The sequence below is a fragment of the Poecilia formosa genome, unplaced genomic scaffold, assembly GCF_000485575.1.
Source record: "Poecilia formosa unplaced genomic scaffold, Poecilia_formosa-5.1.2 Scaffold403, whole genome shotgun sequence".
Lineage (NCBI taxonomy): Eukaryota > Metazoa > Chordata > Actinopteri > Cyprinodontiformes > Poeciliidae > Poecilia > Poecilia formosa.
Window position 1 is genome coordinate 51711 of NW_006800342.1, and position 16870 is coordinate 68580.

Below are 16870 nucleotides of genomic sequence, written 5' to 3' on the forward strand. Positions count from 1 at the left end.
GTCGAGAATCGGGTCAAGGACGTTTCAAAAAGACGCGGGTTGACAGCACATCACCGGGCTGTGTAGTGTCCGTCTCTAGGCAGCCGTGACAACAGCGTGGGTCCGTCGCATTCTGGGGTCCTGTGTAGCTTCTGCCACGACAGTTTAGCTGACTTTAATATTTCCTGTGTTTTATTTTGGTCATTATTGCTACACTTAGTGTTGATATGTGTGATAGGCGGACATTCGAACATATCGGACATTGGAACAAATCGCGTCCCGTATCGGTTCAATACGGGACGATTCCGTATTTTAAGGGACGGGTGGCAACCCTAGTTAATACTCAGTGGTGGATTTTTTTTAACCTTCACAATTTCACTTTAACAATGAATAAAAAATTGTACTGCTGAACTTTTAGCTGCTGTATGGAGATAGGATCACACTTTCCATTTGCCAGGGATCTGCAAACTGAATCTCTGGAGACACAAGTGGCTCTTTGGCTCACTTATATCAAATGATGAAATATTGCTCTGTTTTTTATTTCTTCTTCTTCTTTTTCAAGTGTTGCCATGGAAAAAGACTGACTGCCTTGGCCCCTGTGGTAAATCTGGTCTATAACCAGCCTCCAAACCTAAGTCCTTATTTATATAAATATTTTGGTAATACTCTGTAAAATATCTGAATGTTCACATAACTTTTATACTTTTAGTTGTTTGAGGACACATTTTGAATATTAAATCAGGTGTTATGATCAGTTACTCAGTGGTTTACCAAATACTTTTTACACTTGCTTAATTAAACGTATGTATGTAGAAATAGGGTCCAACCGACCCCACACACGTAAAACTTGTATCATTTGCCATAGTCCTCTACGTTTGCCTTAGTCCTCGCACGCACAAGGGTTAAAGTATTCCACTCTGATTGGAGTACAGTTTTGGGGTACTCTAACCGACCTCCATGCATGACCAATTGCTCTATGGATCACTTTTTAAAGACACAAAACACTGCCATAAAATAATGTCTATCACTGCAGCGGACGTCATAATCGGGCGACACGCGCCGTGGTGGTCGTCCCTTATTTTGATTTCTGAAAGGTGGAAACCCTAGACGACAGTCTCTTGTCCTCATCCTGCCTGCAATTTGAGTATGTGAAATTTCGAGCTGGTAGATGTGCATACGTGGACTAGCCATGCAACACAAGGAAGCTGAAAAAATGTAAACTTTAATTGCTGTACATGTGTGTCAAGTTTATAACGCATTGATGTGACATGGGAGAGAGATTTTTAGATAATAGCCTATTTTTAATAGGTAGGTCGATTAATCTGCATTAAGTAATATTAACAAGTAAAATTTTTCAGATTAATCGCATGTTTTAACGCATTAATGTTGACAGCCCTAAGTAAGACATTACCTCAATTCTTTCTAATCAGTTAAAAAAATAACTCAAAGTCAAAATATAAAACACAATATTGTTTTTAATCAGAAATTAGGTGACTGTTCACTCCACATTGGGAAAACTTTGCAAAATTTAATTTCTTAGTTCCTCATATAATTTTTCTTCTGTTGTACTGTCTGTACATGAGGTTTCCATTCAATAAAATTGACATTTGAACAGACTTCATTTGCAACATGTATATGTGTACTGGACATCTGGAGAAGATTAACAGTCATCTTGTTCAGCTTGGCACTTCACTCTTCACATTGGAGGATGGTTGTTCATAGTGCAGGTAATTTCCAGTAAGCTACAGGGTCTAACTGGTGCATCACATTCGTCAAGGACAAATGTTAGCGACTAGGTGAGATTTAAAATTTTAACTGAATCCTTGCCTCCAGCAATTAATCGTTTCTCGATAGCCCAGAGTCCAGGCCTTCTGCACGAAGTGAAGCGTAGAACAAGGGGCTGTTTTTTTTACCGGGCTAATGTAGATTTCTTTCAAAACAAGAAAAACAATATCTTCTGTCAAACAAAATTATTAAGAGTACGACAATAAAAAGTTTTATGCACTTACTTTGTCTCGTCCTATAAAATGTGCTTGTACTCATGGATGCCATTTTTCTGAATGAGGAAAAGGAAGGTACAAAAGTTCCACCCCGTCACATGTGGTATCATTGAAAAGCCCTAAATGTCCTCTGTAGATACCAAAAGAAACTAATTCAGTGGAATGCAATGGGTGGGATATATATATAATGAAGAGAGCTTCATTACTGGGACTGTTTTTACTAAAGTCACTGTATAGCACTTTAAAAGCACTTTTTGCACTTCATTAAGCACTGCACTTTAAGCAGAGATCTGCACATAAATAATTTGCACACGAGAAGTTTTAATTGTATTTATTGAGTATTTTAGTAATAGCATGTAGCCTTTTGTTCTGGGCTCTGCACAGCTGCTCCTCACTGACAAGTGAGGTGGTTGCCTGTGGAGGGAGGATAATTGTTACTCAGAGCAATGAGCTACTGATGGGTAAAACTGAGCAAATGTTTGTGCATAATCTGTTAGGTGTGGAATGGTAATATGAAGTAACTCACCTGTCTTTTCTGTGTCCTCTCCAGGGTGTTTGGACAAATACTACCCCAGGGGTACAGACACCATTTATAGGTTCTGGGAAAGGCCATTGAAAAGTGTGTGGGGGGGGGAATTGTGTATGGGTTTTTTGTGGTGTTTCATTTGGTGTAAGATAAAATATAAAATATTTATAAAAAGTCAATTTAAATGTTTATATTTAGTAAAATGTAGTTTATTTAAATAGGTGGAGATTGGTTAAGTGAGATCCCCCTGTGAATTGGAGGTGGTTGGGTCCAGCACAGCTGAGACTATTTACGCCTGCAGTTTTACCTGTGAAAGGATTGTGTGGTGTGTGTTGATGCCGTGAGAAGAATAAACCCCCTGCTGTTTCCACCTGACTCTGCCTCAAGTAGTCTTCCTCACTGTAAAATCCAACCGCTAAAAGGCCGCCTTTGCCACCCTGAAATGGACAAAATGTCAAATTTTGGCCTCTGGCCCAAGGACTAACAAGGGGCAGCATAACTTAGAAACTGACAGGAGTCAGAACACAGATCGTACAATAAGGGGCAAATTTACAACATAAGAAAAATATACTGTACAGTTATTGACATTATTTAACAAAACTAAGTGCTGTCTTGTCTATTGTTTTGGCAAAAAGGAGAAAGATATTCTTCAATTACATATTTTTCTAAATGAGGGCTGAATTCTACACAACTTATTGGTTTTGCCCTAATAATGGGTGTTAAGATATTGTCGTATTGCTATATTTTTTGCTCTCCAGAAAGAATGATGTGCCATTTAATGCTTCTTTGGCATCTGAAATGGCACTCAATATTTTTCTTAGCAATCAAGTTTGAAATGTATATTGTGTCAACAACCCCTATTCGAACCTACAGCTTTCAGAACTTATATTTGCTCAAAACAGTTAACAGAATTTGTTTTGCATGCAAAGACAAACCACATAATTACAGTGGCCGAGTTACAATTAATTTCTGCTTGTTTTGGTCCTCCTTTTTTTTCTGCTGGAACAGATCTCTGGCCTGTGCAATAATCATCCACCCTGGTTGATTTCCCCCAGATATCCTATTCTGTTCGCTCCAGGCCCATAAGTCAGCCAAAAAAACCTCAAACCTCTGTGCAGGAAGGCCAATTGGTAGCTTGGCTGAAAGCCAACAGCCTATCAGTCCGTGTGATACATCTGAGGGATCTCTGAAAAAGCATTGCCAGTCATGAGGTCATTCATTTGAGTGTCATTGTGTTTCTGTGAGAGGAGGAGGAGGAGGATTGTGGAAAGATATGAAAAGACCATGTGGAAAACATTTGGCAATCTGGTGATCTGATACTGAATCTGGGGTCAACCTTTTAATAGCTGAAGAGGTAAAGAACATCTCCTGGACCTCTTGAGATGAGAATAAATACACATTCATGTACATAAACACACACACCTCCCACACCCACACACACACACACACACACCAGTGTGGGCTTACATGCATGTGGTAGTGATCTGGATCCATAATTAGCTGAAAATGGGGGTGGAAGGAAGGGGAAGGGTGAAATTGGATGAGAGGTTCCCCTGATTGAGGGGAAATGGGAAACAGGCTCAAACCAGTGTTACCCTTTTAGCCTTACACTTGTACACACACACATGCGCACGCTTGCAACTAAAACTACTGGACTGGAAATAAATATCAGAGTAGGCCTGCTGCTTGGAGCAGATTTATCCCTTGTGATTACGGGTTCCATTCTGGGCGTTTTGGAAGCTGTAACTACAGTGTGAATCATAGACTAATCGGATTTGGATTACTCATTCTTACCTTTGCCATCTGCATTTCTAAACCACACATATAAGAGTCATCGGCAGTGGTTGTTTAAGTTTAGTCCCCGGAAGGTTACGTTTTATAACAACAAAAAGGTCAGGCCTTTAAAGTCTTGGATAAATGGTTTAATGGTCTTTTGTCTCATTCAGTGGCAAAACCCAAGTTCTACTAAACCAGAAGTTTCTGTATGCCGATATTTTTTTCTCACCATCTAAAGTTAAATCAGACCAGACGTTTCTTGGTTAGGTCAATTAGAATGACCGAAATTGTTTCTTTTTGTTAAATGAGTGAAAATGTCTGTAGGGATCTGAAAAAACTCCCAACTACTTTGTTTTTGGTGTACAGTAGTGACTCTAAGGACAGACACAACGGTAGCGTTGAGAACTACCACCATTTGGTCAAAGTCTATAAATCTAAGAACTTGTGTGTACATAATTTATTATAACTTGTATAAATATAAGAAATTTGACTTCAAACTGCACACCCCTTCAAACTTTATTTGAAGGGGTGTGCATAAGACTGACATGACACTGCCATAAACATGACATAACACCTGTCATGAACATGATGGAGTCTTTATGAATGTCTTATGACTGTTGTCATGAAGTGTCATTCGGTAAATAATGACACTATTAATGGAAGGTTGCACAAAAAATTGGGTTAAAAGTCCACTAAATGTGTCAACTTTGCATTAAAAGTGTCATTATTTACCGAATGACACTTCATGATAACAGTCAAAAACATTCACGAAGACTTCTTCATGTTCATAACAGGTGTTATATCATGTTTATGACAGTGTCATGTCAGTTATGCACACCCCTTCAAATAAAGTGTTACTGAAACTTGTGTGGGACCAAAACCGTCTGTTGCTCAGGGGGCCACAGTCTACCAAATCCTACCCTGATCACCTACCTACATGTCTTTTTTACATGGTTGACACCAAGACCCATTACCTTCAGTAGTCTTTATTAAAACACATGAGAACCCACAGAGAACAAATCAAACAAATCCCTGACTTAATGCTCCCCGTGTAAAACAAAATTCATTTATAAGGAAAAACAGCAGGTATGTAACAGCTGTGGTAAACTAGGCTTGTCGTACAGAGTATGTTGCCATTAAGCCTGGGGGGTCCTCCAGACTAAACATCCATGAACATAAATGCAGGCAGAGCTTCCTGCCATAAATAGCTGACTATATAGTGAGGCCTCATTACTTTTCTCTTTCTATGCATTCTTATTCTCAAAAGTAATTGCCTATGAGCGTGCAATAGTAGCATAGTAGCACAGGAGTACCCTACAAGTCCAATTACCCAGCACACTCTGTTTTTAGCCTTTTGTATTGAACCGTGAGAAGATGTGAGGTTCCTTTACTTGTGCGGCTCAAGAAAAAAAAAATCAATTAGACCTCCCCATGATGCCATTTTAGCTTTCCCAGTTACTCCCAGCAACCACACGTCAGTCACACTTGATTGGCAGGCAGGAGCTTTTCTCTGTTTGTATAGCTGAAAGGTTGTTTAACTTTTGGCATTAATTGCAAGACGAGGTTAAATGAGGTCTTTAAGTTGCTTGTTCTGGCCAGAGTTTAATTGGCTTTTATTGACTTTGGTGAAGTCTTGCTGTCTTGCACAAAAATCATCCACTTTCTGATTTTGCAAAGGTTTTGGTCCCTTTTCCTCCCCATTTCTTTGTGTCAGAAGTATACGAATGTGAATGTGTTTGGTGAATACTTAACTTTTGGCCTTGCAAAGCGGAAATCTGATGTATAATGTTCACAAAGGCTGTGGAGTTTTTCCTCACTGAGGCCTGATGGTTTTCATTAAAAACTGGGAGCTGAAATGAAGATGCACAATATTTAAGTTACCTTGTGAAAAGACTACAATATTAATTCTACACTATACATACTTTGCATAAAATAAATACAACTTTGAATATATGAAGGAAAGAAGTGGGGAAATACAAAAAAATGCTGAAATGGATATTGATAAGAGGGTAAAATAAGAAAGCTGAGCCACTATAAGGTATTAGAATTGGAGCCTCCAATTTGGTTCTTGCGGCTCCATGATAGCAGGAAAACAAAACTGTGATACATTTTGTTCACTTTTCTCTTTCTTCCTGACATTTGTATCAGATATTGGCATAAAAAGTGGTATACCAATGAAACAACTGGCCAAATATATATATTGGCAAGTAGATTTTTAATGGATATTCACTAATTATTGCATCGGTCATTTATGTCTGCAACACTGGACAAACTAAAATAGGAACGAGCATTATTCTTGATCCCAAAACAACAACAAAAAGTCCTTTAGGACTCTAAAGTGCCCCTTTATTATAATAACGCCAGGAAAAAACAATACATTTATTGGGAATGCTAGCAAACATGCAAGCATTTAAATTTTTTCTAATATCAAACATTATCTACTAAGTCTACATAAGTCTACTTGAAGTTAGACTTATGTTTTTGTTGTCTAGTATGTTATTAACCAACAAGCTATTAATAGAGCGTTTGCCGACAGCTAATGCTATTTGCTGTTCTGAAACACGTTCTCGTTAGCCAAAATGCTAATATTTGCCAACATCGGCTTTACCCATGTCTTTGTTTTCCTGTTGCTTTTCGTACTCGGCCTCCATCCACACCACTCAGACAGGAAATGGGCAGATAAAGGTAAATAATTCAGCCAACGTCTTCTCTGATGGCTGATACATGATGAGCACTGAAATAAGAACATATCTCGTGTAACTGTTTACATCCATCACTGCCTTGATTTTTAATGACTGGTCGCATGAACGAGCTTATTCATGCTTGATTTTAATTTAATTTCTTATTTAGTAGAAACAAGACAATTACAAAATAGTGTTGTTGTTTTTTTACATTAGCAGAATATAGACAAATATAGGTTTGCACACATTTGTGATGGAAACGCAGCCATGACCTGACAAGAGTAAATTATGGTCATCATGACGTCATAACACTTGGGAAATCTGGTAGATTGCACCATTTTAAAGACCTTATAAGGATAGAAAGATGCTTAAACTGCTCCACATGAACTGTGAATCCACAATAGTCTTTTTTTTTTTCCTCAGCTTCAATTGGATTTTTGTTTTTACTTCTGACTGAACTGACAAAGAACTGATGTAACGTCTGATTCTTCGTGTTGTGCTTCAGAGAGCATGACTCAAACGTTTTCCAGTGTCTTAGCTTTTGACACTTTGGCTGCTGGTTCTCTCCCACATGTGGGTCTGTTTAAGCTCATTGGGTGGGGAACTTTGACTAGACGACAAGATCTGGGATGCCAACTGGAAAAAAAATAGAAAAGAGCAAAATGAAACCTAATTATGATTAACACCAGCTTGCCAACAATGCATCAATTGCAAGTGCAGCGTTTCTTGCAGCAAGTCATGCGTGGGTACTCTCATACATCTATCAAATATGAACAAATATGTTTATTTTTGCAGATGTGTGTGACTCAGTCCATATAGGCTTAGTTGCTTCCAGAATTCTTTTGGCAAGTCTTTTTAGTTTGTTTGCTTGAACAGACAGTTTTAAGTTCATTGTTTTAGTGAATGTTTCAAACAAATTGCGGAAATGAGGCCTGGATTATGTTAATGAGTGACATTTGACGTATTGTAGCATTACAGTGCATACACTGACCCACATCGTCAAACTGTTGCAGCAATGTGCAAACCTTTTTTGTAGTTTTTTTCTTCCTTTTTTTTGATAAAAAGTTGCCTTTTGTTCCATTATGCTGGTCTTCCTCAAATCCTGCTCATAACTACTGGATGTTATATGCAGGTGGAATATGTTTTTTTATTTACACAAAAATACAATGTAACTTATGTTACATATTTGTAACATAAGTTACAAATATGTTGTAACTTAAGAGATACAACATATTTCTAGAATTTCAATTTGAGGTCACAATAGGTCATGTAGATGCACATTTTTTTTAAAAAGTGAGTGAAAGTTTGAGCCGTCCATAATAAAACCTATTAGTGTAATCTGTGTGCACCCATATCTTCTTCTTGCTTTACTTCTAGTCCTATTTGCATAAATAAATCCACTTTGCCTAAATGTTTTCGTAAAGCTTAAGTTGTGGCCAAAAGTTTGTGGTCTGTGGTTAAACACATCCAACAGAGAGCTTAAGCTTCTGTCAGCATTCTGGTCAGTGGCGTTGTGGGGATGAATAAAGATGAGTGATTGCTGACTAAATGCTGCCACCTGTTGTCAAGTTTTAATGCTACACTTTTTATTATTATTTTGTTCGACCTTGTGGAGTTCATGTCTTGATGAGTTTGTCAGCAAACAGGAGATGAAAACAGTTATTAGGTAAATGGTCATAATGTTATGTCTGAGTGGTTTTTATCTCAACTCTCAATTTATTATGAACCTTTTAGGGTATGAAGGAAAAATGAAACATCTCTAGATTGTACACAAAATATTATAACAAATACGCATTTATGTTTTATTGTGTATTTCTATTCAAATCTTTGTCTATTTCTGAACACCTCAGACTCAACATGTAGGTTTTTCTTTTTGACTTGTAAAAATTGTTTAGTTTTCTTTACAGTAATGTTTTACTTTTTATACATTTTCAGATGCTTATTTTTAAATCCGACTTAGCATTAAGTTTTTGAAGAGTTCTTGCATAAATAAAAACGTCCATATCCTGATTATTATCAATGAGGATTTAATACACATTGTTTTCTCAAGTATAAACGAGAGACTGAAGACAATATGACTACATTTATTTTTGCAGACTCAACAAATGACAGTGGCGGAGAAAGGGGGCCTGGCTGCACGAGTGAAAAGGCGTCCAATGTAAAACCTCAACTCAAAACACGTGCTTTTGAAACCCGGAAATAAACAAAGCTAAGACTTTTGACCCAAAAAGCTTGCTTCCTCAGTCTGTGTCCGTTTTCTTTCCAGTCGGTTATAACTACGTGTCTACAAGCAGAATGAAGTCGGCTCTGCTTCATGTAACGGTACCGCTCATATCCTGTGTTGCTTTGGTGAACACGAACATGTTCAGTGAAGTTGAAGTGGACCTGACTTACGAACATTACGCAGAAAGAAGGGTTGAAAACATGCCTGCGTTGTTGGTAATGCCGTTCAACTGCTTGGTTAACGTGGCGTACATCTTCATGGGACTGTACTGGCTGCTCCGGCGCAGAGGCGATACGGAAACGGAGCAAAGCTGCTACTTGAGACAAGTCTTCGCCCTCATGGCCGTTTTCTACGCACCAGTACAGTGGACGCGCCTGGCGACGCTGCGGCGCGCTCCCGCGGTGCTGGACCAGTGGCTCACCTTGCCCATCTTCGCGTGGGTCCCCGTCTGGATCGATTTCATTGAACACGCGCCGGGGAAGTGGCGCGTGTCGCGCGCGGCGATGCTCGAGCTGTGCTCCGTCGCCAGTTACGGATTGGCGCTCGCGCACGAGCGCGGCTTTGAGGTGGCGTTGGGCTGTCACGTCGCGCTGGCGTTGTACAGAGGAGTCCGCGTGCAGGTGGCGCGCGGAGACAGCCTCACCGCGGGCTACCTCCTGCTGGCTGTGCTGTCATGTGCAGGGTTCGTGGTGCTGAAGCTGCTGGATCACTGGCTCGCTCGGTACCGGGTCTTCCAGAGTCTCACGGGACACTTCTGGTCCAAAGTGTGTGACGTGCTGCAGTTCCACTACAGCTTTTGCTTCCTGACTGCGTTAACAGACAAGGCGCTGAGGAAAACTGCAGCTCAGCAGAGGTGATCAGGAAAATCACTTTAATCTACGATTGGATCTATATGAACAGCTAACCATCAAATGCAGCTGGAATTTAAATATAGAGACAAGTAAAGCTAAAAAAAAAAACAAACGCATTGTTTTGAGTCATATTTGTGCAAACACTTTTCTAAATATCCAATGATGTGTGTCCTTAAGTTCAACATTCCTGTAAAACCTTCATGTGGACTACTTCATTAATCTTCAGGAAATCCCAATTCCTAATAAGTTATAATTTGACATCTTGTCCTTGAGTAAGCGAGTACAGTATTCTTTAGCTGTATTACCATTTTTCATATTGCTTTTACTTTGCATGGTATAAAGTCCTGTGCTGTGTTATTTTCACCCTTTCAGTTTAGAGGGGTAATAGTATCACGTTTTCCAGCCACATAGTATAATTTTATAGCATAATCAAGTAAATATATTATAAAAATGCTGGTTTTATCAAATATCACCTAAAAGGAATTTGACTTAATAATCTAGCACCTTGAAATTGGGCCTCTGTGTCTTTAAGAAGCTCCTACTCTCTCTGAAACTCTGCCTTTAGGAAGTCATCACAACACCGCTCCTCTATTAACCCTTTACCAATGTGCCATAGAAATAAATGAAAACTGAATGCTTATTTAGAATCCATTTAAATGTTTTATTCTTATCCAGCTTCCATCAGTTATCTCCTTCTTTGCTCGTTGAGTTTTGTTTGGTTGTAATGGACTGTTTCCATCTATGAAACTGCTTCACTGAGACAACAGTCTGCTGTCTCTACTTTGTTTCAGCAGATCTTGAGTTCCTCAGCCACCCTCTGCCTGTAGTGAAGGGATAGTGGGTGTGTGGATGAACCCTGCTGGTTCTCCAACCTCGGCTTTAAATATACACCAGTATGTGTGTCTACAGAAACAAACGCCACATGAGCTAGCTTTTCCTTTGCTTAATCTCCCCAGAAAGGAAAATGGAGGTCCAGCCAGTAGAAGTAGGTTTGTTTTCTTCCTTCATGCCATCTGCAAAATTAGAATTCAGAGTATAAGAATAAAGCACATTATACTTGAGTCTGTGTCGCTAATGTTAGTTAAAATAATACTTGTCAAATCCATCATCTATCAGGAGAATAGTTGGGAGTTTAAATAGCTGACCTGCAGCTGAGTGTTAGCTAAACATTTTCTTTAGCTTGGAAAAGAAGCCTCCTTCCTCCTTCTGTTTGTCCTGCGTCTCCTCCTCAGATGATGTCGACTTTGTGCTGGAGTCTGAGGCGCTGCTGCCCCCTCCTGGACAAAGAAGGCATTTCATTACGTGAGAAAACAGTCGTGGCCAAAATGACAGATCTAAACTACACTCTGGCATACTAGTCATTGTAGGACAAAAAAGGAAAAATAAATTTCTGTCAAAAATCTCAAAAATTTTTAGATTAATCTCAGAAATTGTCTAGGGATTTTTTTTTGAAAATGTCTGAATTTCAAAAGTCAAAAATTTGCTAGAAAAAACTAAGTAATTTCAAGCAAATTTTCGACCGTTTAAACTCAAATTTTCTGAGCTTTTTAAGCAGATGTTCAACTTTTCAAACCCAGACATTTTCTAGTTTTTAAAAGTATAGTTTAATAAAACGCTCAATAAGACAGATGTGTTTGGAAAATATAAGTACTGGAATTACAAGTTGTTACCTTCAAGTCACTGATATGCAAAGTTACAAAGAAAAATTTTAACATGGAAGAAAACTTCATCGGGAAAAAGCTGAAAAACTACCTTTTTGTCCAGGTACATCAATATTTTTGACAGAGGCACTGTATTATTTTTTAGCTGCTCTGTCAAGACATGCAAACACCTAACAGCCAGTTGCTTATTTAACCCCAGGTGTTTCCTATTTAGATGACATTGCCTTCCCCTAAAAGAGGGTGTGGCCATTTTGGATGCTTGAATCATTTTATTCGTCGCCTAAACATAATTTTGGGTTTTAGCTGACATCATGGAGCTTTATCTACAACAGATCGGATCCGTCTTTCAGACCTGCTGAAGGGTTGACACCATTGACCGACCCCTGAACATCCGTCTCCTCCTCTGCATAGCTTAGCAACAAAGACCGCTGCCGTCGAGATAACTTCCTGTGGTAAAAAGGAGACGACAAATTCACTCCGGGACGTCTTCGAACACGAACAGGGTGTTGATCCATTTATTCAAATGTTCACACAACAGAGATGAAATAATTCAGCCGTTTTCATTTCCTCAAAACAATAGATAACTGAACCTAAGAAACTTGTGATTAAACAAGAATCAAATAATGAACAATTAGTTCCAAATTTATTTTTATTCGAGATGATTTAGATTTCAAACGAGAGGTAAAAGTGTGGGTCTTACGTTGGTACTTTAATCTTGATGTGAACATAATGATCTCCATAACTGTAACTGTTCATCCTCCGAATGCCTTTGCCCTGTAAGCGGATCACCTGATCAGCCTGACAGCCAGAAGGGATCTGAGGACACAAAGCAGCAGTTTGGGTGATGAAATACATGACACCAAGCAGTTCAACTACAAGTGAAGTCATAACAACTTCTGTTGTTTTTTTTTTTTGTTTGTTTTTTTTATAGCAGTGCACTGATTGTAGTTTTCTGGCCTATCGCCGATCTTTAAAAAGCCTGACTTTTTTTGTCTGAAATGTCACTAAATGTAGCGAGACATTTGCCGAGTTGGTAACAATGGGAAGATTATTGTAAACTGCAAATGTGCAAACATGACCTGGTGGGCCAATCTGTCAGTCAGACCTGTCTCACAGCAAAGTTGCTGATGTAGAAAAGATAAAAATAGAGGCTGATCACTGGACTCCCAAAATTAAGGAACTCAGCACCTATACATCGGTTAACCCCCAATTTGTTTTTACATTTTTAACAAAAAGTTGAGATCCATCTCTGTGGGTTACTCACTGCTATAGTGATGATGTCATGCAGGCCGGGCGTTGTGGCTGTTCCTCCCAGGACGGCCTGGGCTATGGAGATGAAAGCGTCAGAGTGGATGTCGGTTCCATTCCGTCTAAATACTGAGCTTTTCTGGACCTGCAAGTTTCAAATCCACAAAACATCCAAACAGAGATAAAATTTTACCGTTTATAGCTTGATTTTGATATGCGGTAATGTTTCCATTGATTGTTCTTGTTTGTTTATCTTTAAATATAGAATTACTACTTCATGTTCATGACTATTTTTGCAGAATATCTGTAATAAATTCACAATTACGCATTAGCATGAAAAACAAAAACGGAGATTTTGTATGAATTTTCATTGTTGGGAATTACAAAAAAATAACTGGAGGGATTGCTTAAAGCAAATAAATAATCTATTTAAAAATAAGAACTTATAACATTGCTTTACTGCATTTCAACTTTCAATACTTACCCTAAATGTAATAAGGATTTCTTTTGACCCTACAGCCAAGCGCACTGTCTGACCATTTTCCACACCTGCAAAAAAATAAAAAATAAAAATACTCCAAACACATTCTGTTCAAGACTAAGGGCTTCGATATTAACATCAGTCGAGACGAGACGAGTTCAACAGCAGTCAAGATTTTCAATACAACCAACTTTAGAAGCAGCTGACGCAGATTTTTACACATATCCCTCTTCAGACTGTGAGGACCCACCTGCCGGCACCGGCACCGTCACACTCTGCTTCCTCTTGGTTTGGCCCGACCCTCGACACAGCGCACATGGCGTGATGATGATGGTCCCTTTCCCGCTGCACCGTCGACACGTACTGCGCATCATGAAGGGTCCGGTGTTGACCGACTCCTGCGGGGAGGGAGACGGATGGAAATACTCTGACCGCATGTGTAAAGAACGTATTCCTCGCTGCGTTTCCGATCCGAGGAGACGGAGAGAGAATGGGTGTGAAACGAACCACTCCGGAGCCGTTGCAGTAGCCGCACTGAGACACCCGGGTGCCCGGCTCATTGCCCCTGCCGCCACATCGAGGGCAGTCCTCGTCGAGGTTCACGCTCAGCTGCTTACTCGCCCCCTTCGCTGCCTCGGAAAATGTGAGGTCCATCATATACTGCAGAGGAAAACAGTGTGTGATGAACTTTATTCAGTGTAAAGTGCATTGAATAACGTGCTCCAAGTACATGAATCAATGTTTCAAAACAGGATTTCCAAGTTTGAGTTAGAAGTCATTATAAAACTCATAAGTTAATTAACAGTGTTGTAGTACTCGAGACCGGTCTTGAGACCATTTTATTGATGGTCTCGTTCTCGTCTCGGACTCGACCGCATTTAGTCTCGGTCTTGTCTCGGTCTCGGGCACTGAGGACTCGGCATTTTATTTCAAGACCGCAACTGTGAAAATATCACTAAACGTACAGCATACTGTCCAGTTTATTTGTTAACGTCTTTCTTTTCAGTGGGTGCAAAACGCACCGATTAAAATCCTACCAATAACACGTTTCTGTTACTCACCCTCCCTCTCCCCACCTTTCACTCGCACGCGGCGCTCCAAGACATGCGCAGTGGTTTCCTCTCAGCGGCAGAAGATGTCAGTCTAATCGTCAGTAATATAACAGCGCTGCATAAATCATAAGAAAACCGATGGCCAAAGCTATCTCAGCAGCGCTTCGCTTTCACAGACGGTGGGGACAACATCTAACTTTTTTCGTCACTTAGAAAAGTGTTAAGAAAAGCTGAAAGAAAGGTAAGCTCCGTTGACATGATGTTAGGAAAAGCTAGCTGTATAGAGACACATAAGCATTTGTGATGAAAAAAAGTCACTCACTGCACTGAATTATTGTGCGGAGGTGTTGACCGACTTGTTGCAAGTATGGGACAACGCTGTGTCCAAAAGTCTGCAATATAGTGATGTGACATTCAGGAACAGTCCGATTCTTCTGCACGACTCTTTACTTATTAGATAGGACTGGAGTGTCACTGAGAGCCATTCTATGATTACCATACTCTGTCAGAATAGCGTACATTCAGTGAGTACAATGCCTGTGCATCAAGAAGTCCGACCATCGGAGGAGTTGTCAGAGGAATGACGAAAATAAGTCATTAAATTGTTTTCAATGATGACTATAAAGATACACATGCATTGTCGTGGTTTCAAAGTGTCTTTAAAGCAGGGTCTGGCTGCAGCTGGAGTCAGCTACAACACACACCCGTATAAAGCTCATTAACCTACTTAACCGCTAAGTCAGGATGCCATACAACTGTTAATAACAAAGTGTATAATGATCTACATCATGATTCTATGTTGCTGACTAAATTAAATCTTATAGTAATGACGAGTCTGACAGATATAGCTGTGAGTTTGTGCTAAGTGTATGACAATCTGACCTGACAGAACACCCGTTTTTTGTTCTTGTAATGCTCTGTGTACACTGCAGTAGCTATCATTATTTTATTTAATTATGTGCGTTGATATTTTTTAAATTAACAAATAACTAAAACACAAGAACGAAAGTGCATGCAGAGCATGCACATTTGATTGTTTTTGTTCAAAGTCGCAGCTGTAATGTGTGCCATGGTGACAGACTGCCTGGCTTCATGTAGCAGGAGAAAGGGAGAGAACAGTCACGATGAGCATCTTGTGCTTGGTTACTTCTTGCTTGTTGCTCCTTGGTCAGTGTTCATAGTTGAGCGTCATTTACCGTAAGGGCATTGCCTCAATTGCTATGTTTAATGGTGCAGACAGTGGTGGTTTCTGACATGAGCAATATGGGCAAATGCCCAGGGCCCAGGGTGTTATCTTTTTAGGGATGGCACGAGACCACCACGGATTGTAGCACTGAGATGGAATATTTAACATTGGTAAAATGTATTAAGTATTTAATATCTAGGTGTTTTTATGGGAATATGGATCTTTCAGATCAATTTGAGAAGCAATTTTGATCATATTTTGCATTTTATTGTGTCATGTAGCGTGGGCCGCTGGTCTTGGTCTTGGTCTTGACTCGGTCTCGACTTCCCTCGGTCTTGGTCTTGACTTGGTCTCGGACCCTAAAAGTCTTGGTCTTGTCTCGGTCTCGATACAGTCTGGTCTTGGTCTTGTCTTGGTCTCAGGTTAGGTGGTCTTGACCACAACACTGGCATGCACACATCCATACATAAGGATGAGTTTACAGAAATCAATTAACAGTCATGCTTTTGGACTTTGGGAGGAAGCCGGAGTACCCGGAGAGAACCTACGCATGCATTGGGAGAACATGTAAACTCCATGCAGAAAGAATCCTGGCTGGGAATTGAAGCCAGGACCTTCTTGCTTGCAAGGCAACAGCGCTAACAAGTGCACCACTGTGCAGGACCTGGGCTGATAAGCAGGTGTGAGTGGAGGGAGTGGAAGCAGACTGTGAATGAAGGGATAGAGAAAGTGGCAAAGGAAAGGGGGGGGAGATTAATAAGGCAAAACAACCAAAATACAAACACAAAGGAGTAAGGAGACTAAAGGAACCTAATTAAACTAGAACAAAGGAAAATAACTAGAAACAAGAAATGAACATAATTAGAATCACCAATGAAGATAAGATGTGGAAAACAAGGGAGATTAATAAGGCGTAACAACCAAAATACAAACACAAAGGAGTAAGGAGACTAAAGGAACCTAATTAAACTAGAACAAATGAAAATAAATAGAAACAAGAAATGAACATAATTAGAATCACCAATGAAGAACAGATGTGGAAAACAAGGCAGAATTAAATGGAAACAACTAAGGAACACCAAAAGAATCTGAGGAGGATGCTGGTGAACACCAGCCATGGAGGACGCTGGAAGGGGAGCAAGTACCTTGGTGGATGTTGGCGGCAGAACAGGAACCTTGGGGATGCTGGGGATGTGTCCGGGCCT

At 39.8% G+C, this 16870-nt stretch overlaps 2 protein-coding genes across 2 annotated transcripts in view; one reads left to right on the forward strand and one right to left on the reverse strand.

Moving 5' to 3' along the window:
• Positions 1-9018: 9018 nt before the first annotated feature.
• On the forward strand, positions 9019-10302 carry tmem187 (transmembrane protein 187). The gene has a single exon (XM_007576246.2). It carries the CDS (start codon positions 9258-9260, stop codon positions 10041-10043), a length of 786 nt encoding a protein of 261 aa, XP_007576308.1. The 5' UTR covers positions 9019-9257; the 3' UTR covers positions 10044-10302.
• A 375-nt stretch (positions 10303-10677) lies between these two features.
• Positions 10678-16870, reverse strand: part of LOC103154827 (dnaJ homolog subfamily A member 3, mitochondrial-like) — a 26934-nt gene continuing 20741 nt past the window's right edge. The window contains exons 5-12 of the mRNA XM_007576247.2: positions 13935-14087; positions 13678-13825; positions 13431-13495; positions 12963-13091; positions 12399-12514; positions 12051-12145; positions 11183-11314; positions 10678-11050 (exon numbers count right to left, since the gene is read on the reverse strand). Of these exons, the coding sequence (XP_007576309.1) occupies positions 11196-11314; positions 12051-12145; positions 12399-12514; positions 12963-13091; positions 13431-13495; positions 13678-13825; positions 13935-14087 (825 nt within the window). The 3' untranslated portion in view covers positions 10678-11050; positions 11183-11195. The remainder of the gene's footprint in view (positions 11051-11182; positions 11315-12050; positions 12146-12398; positions 12515-12962; positions 13092-13430; positions 13496-13677; positions 13826-13934; positions 14088-16870) is intronic.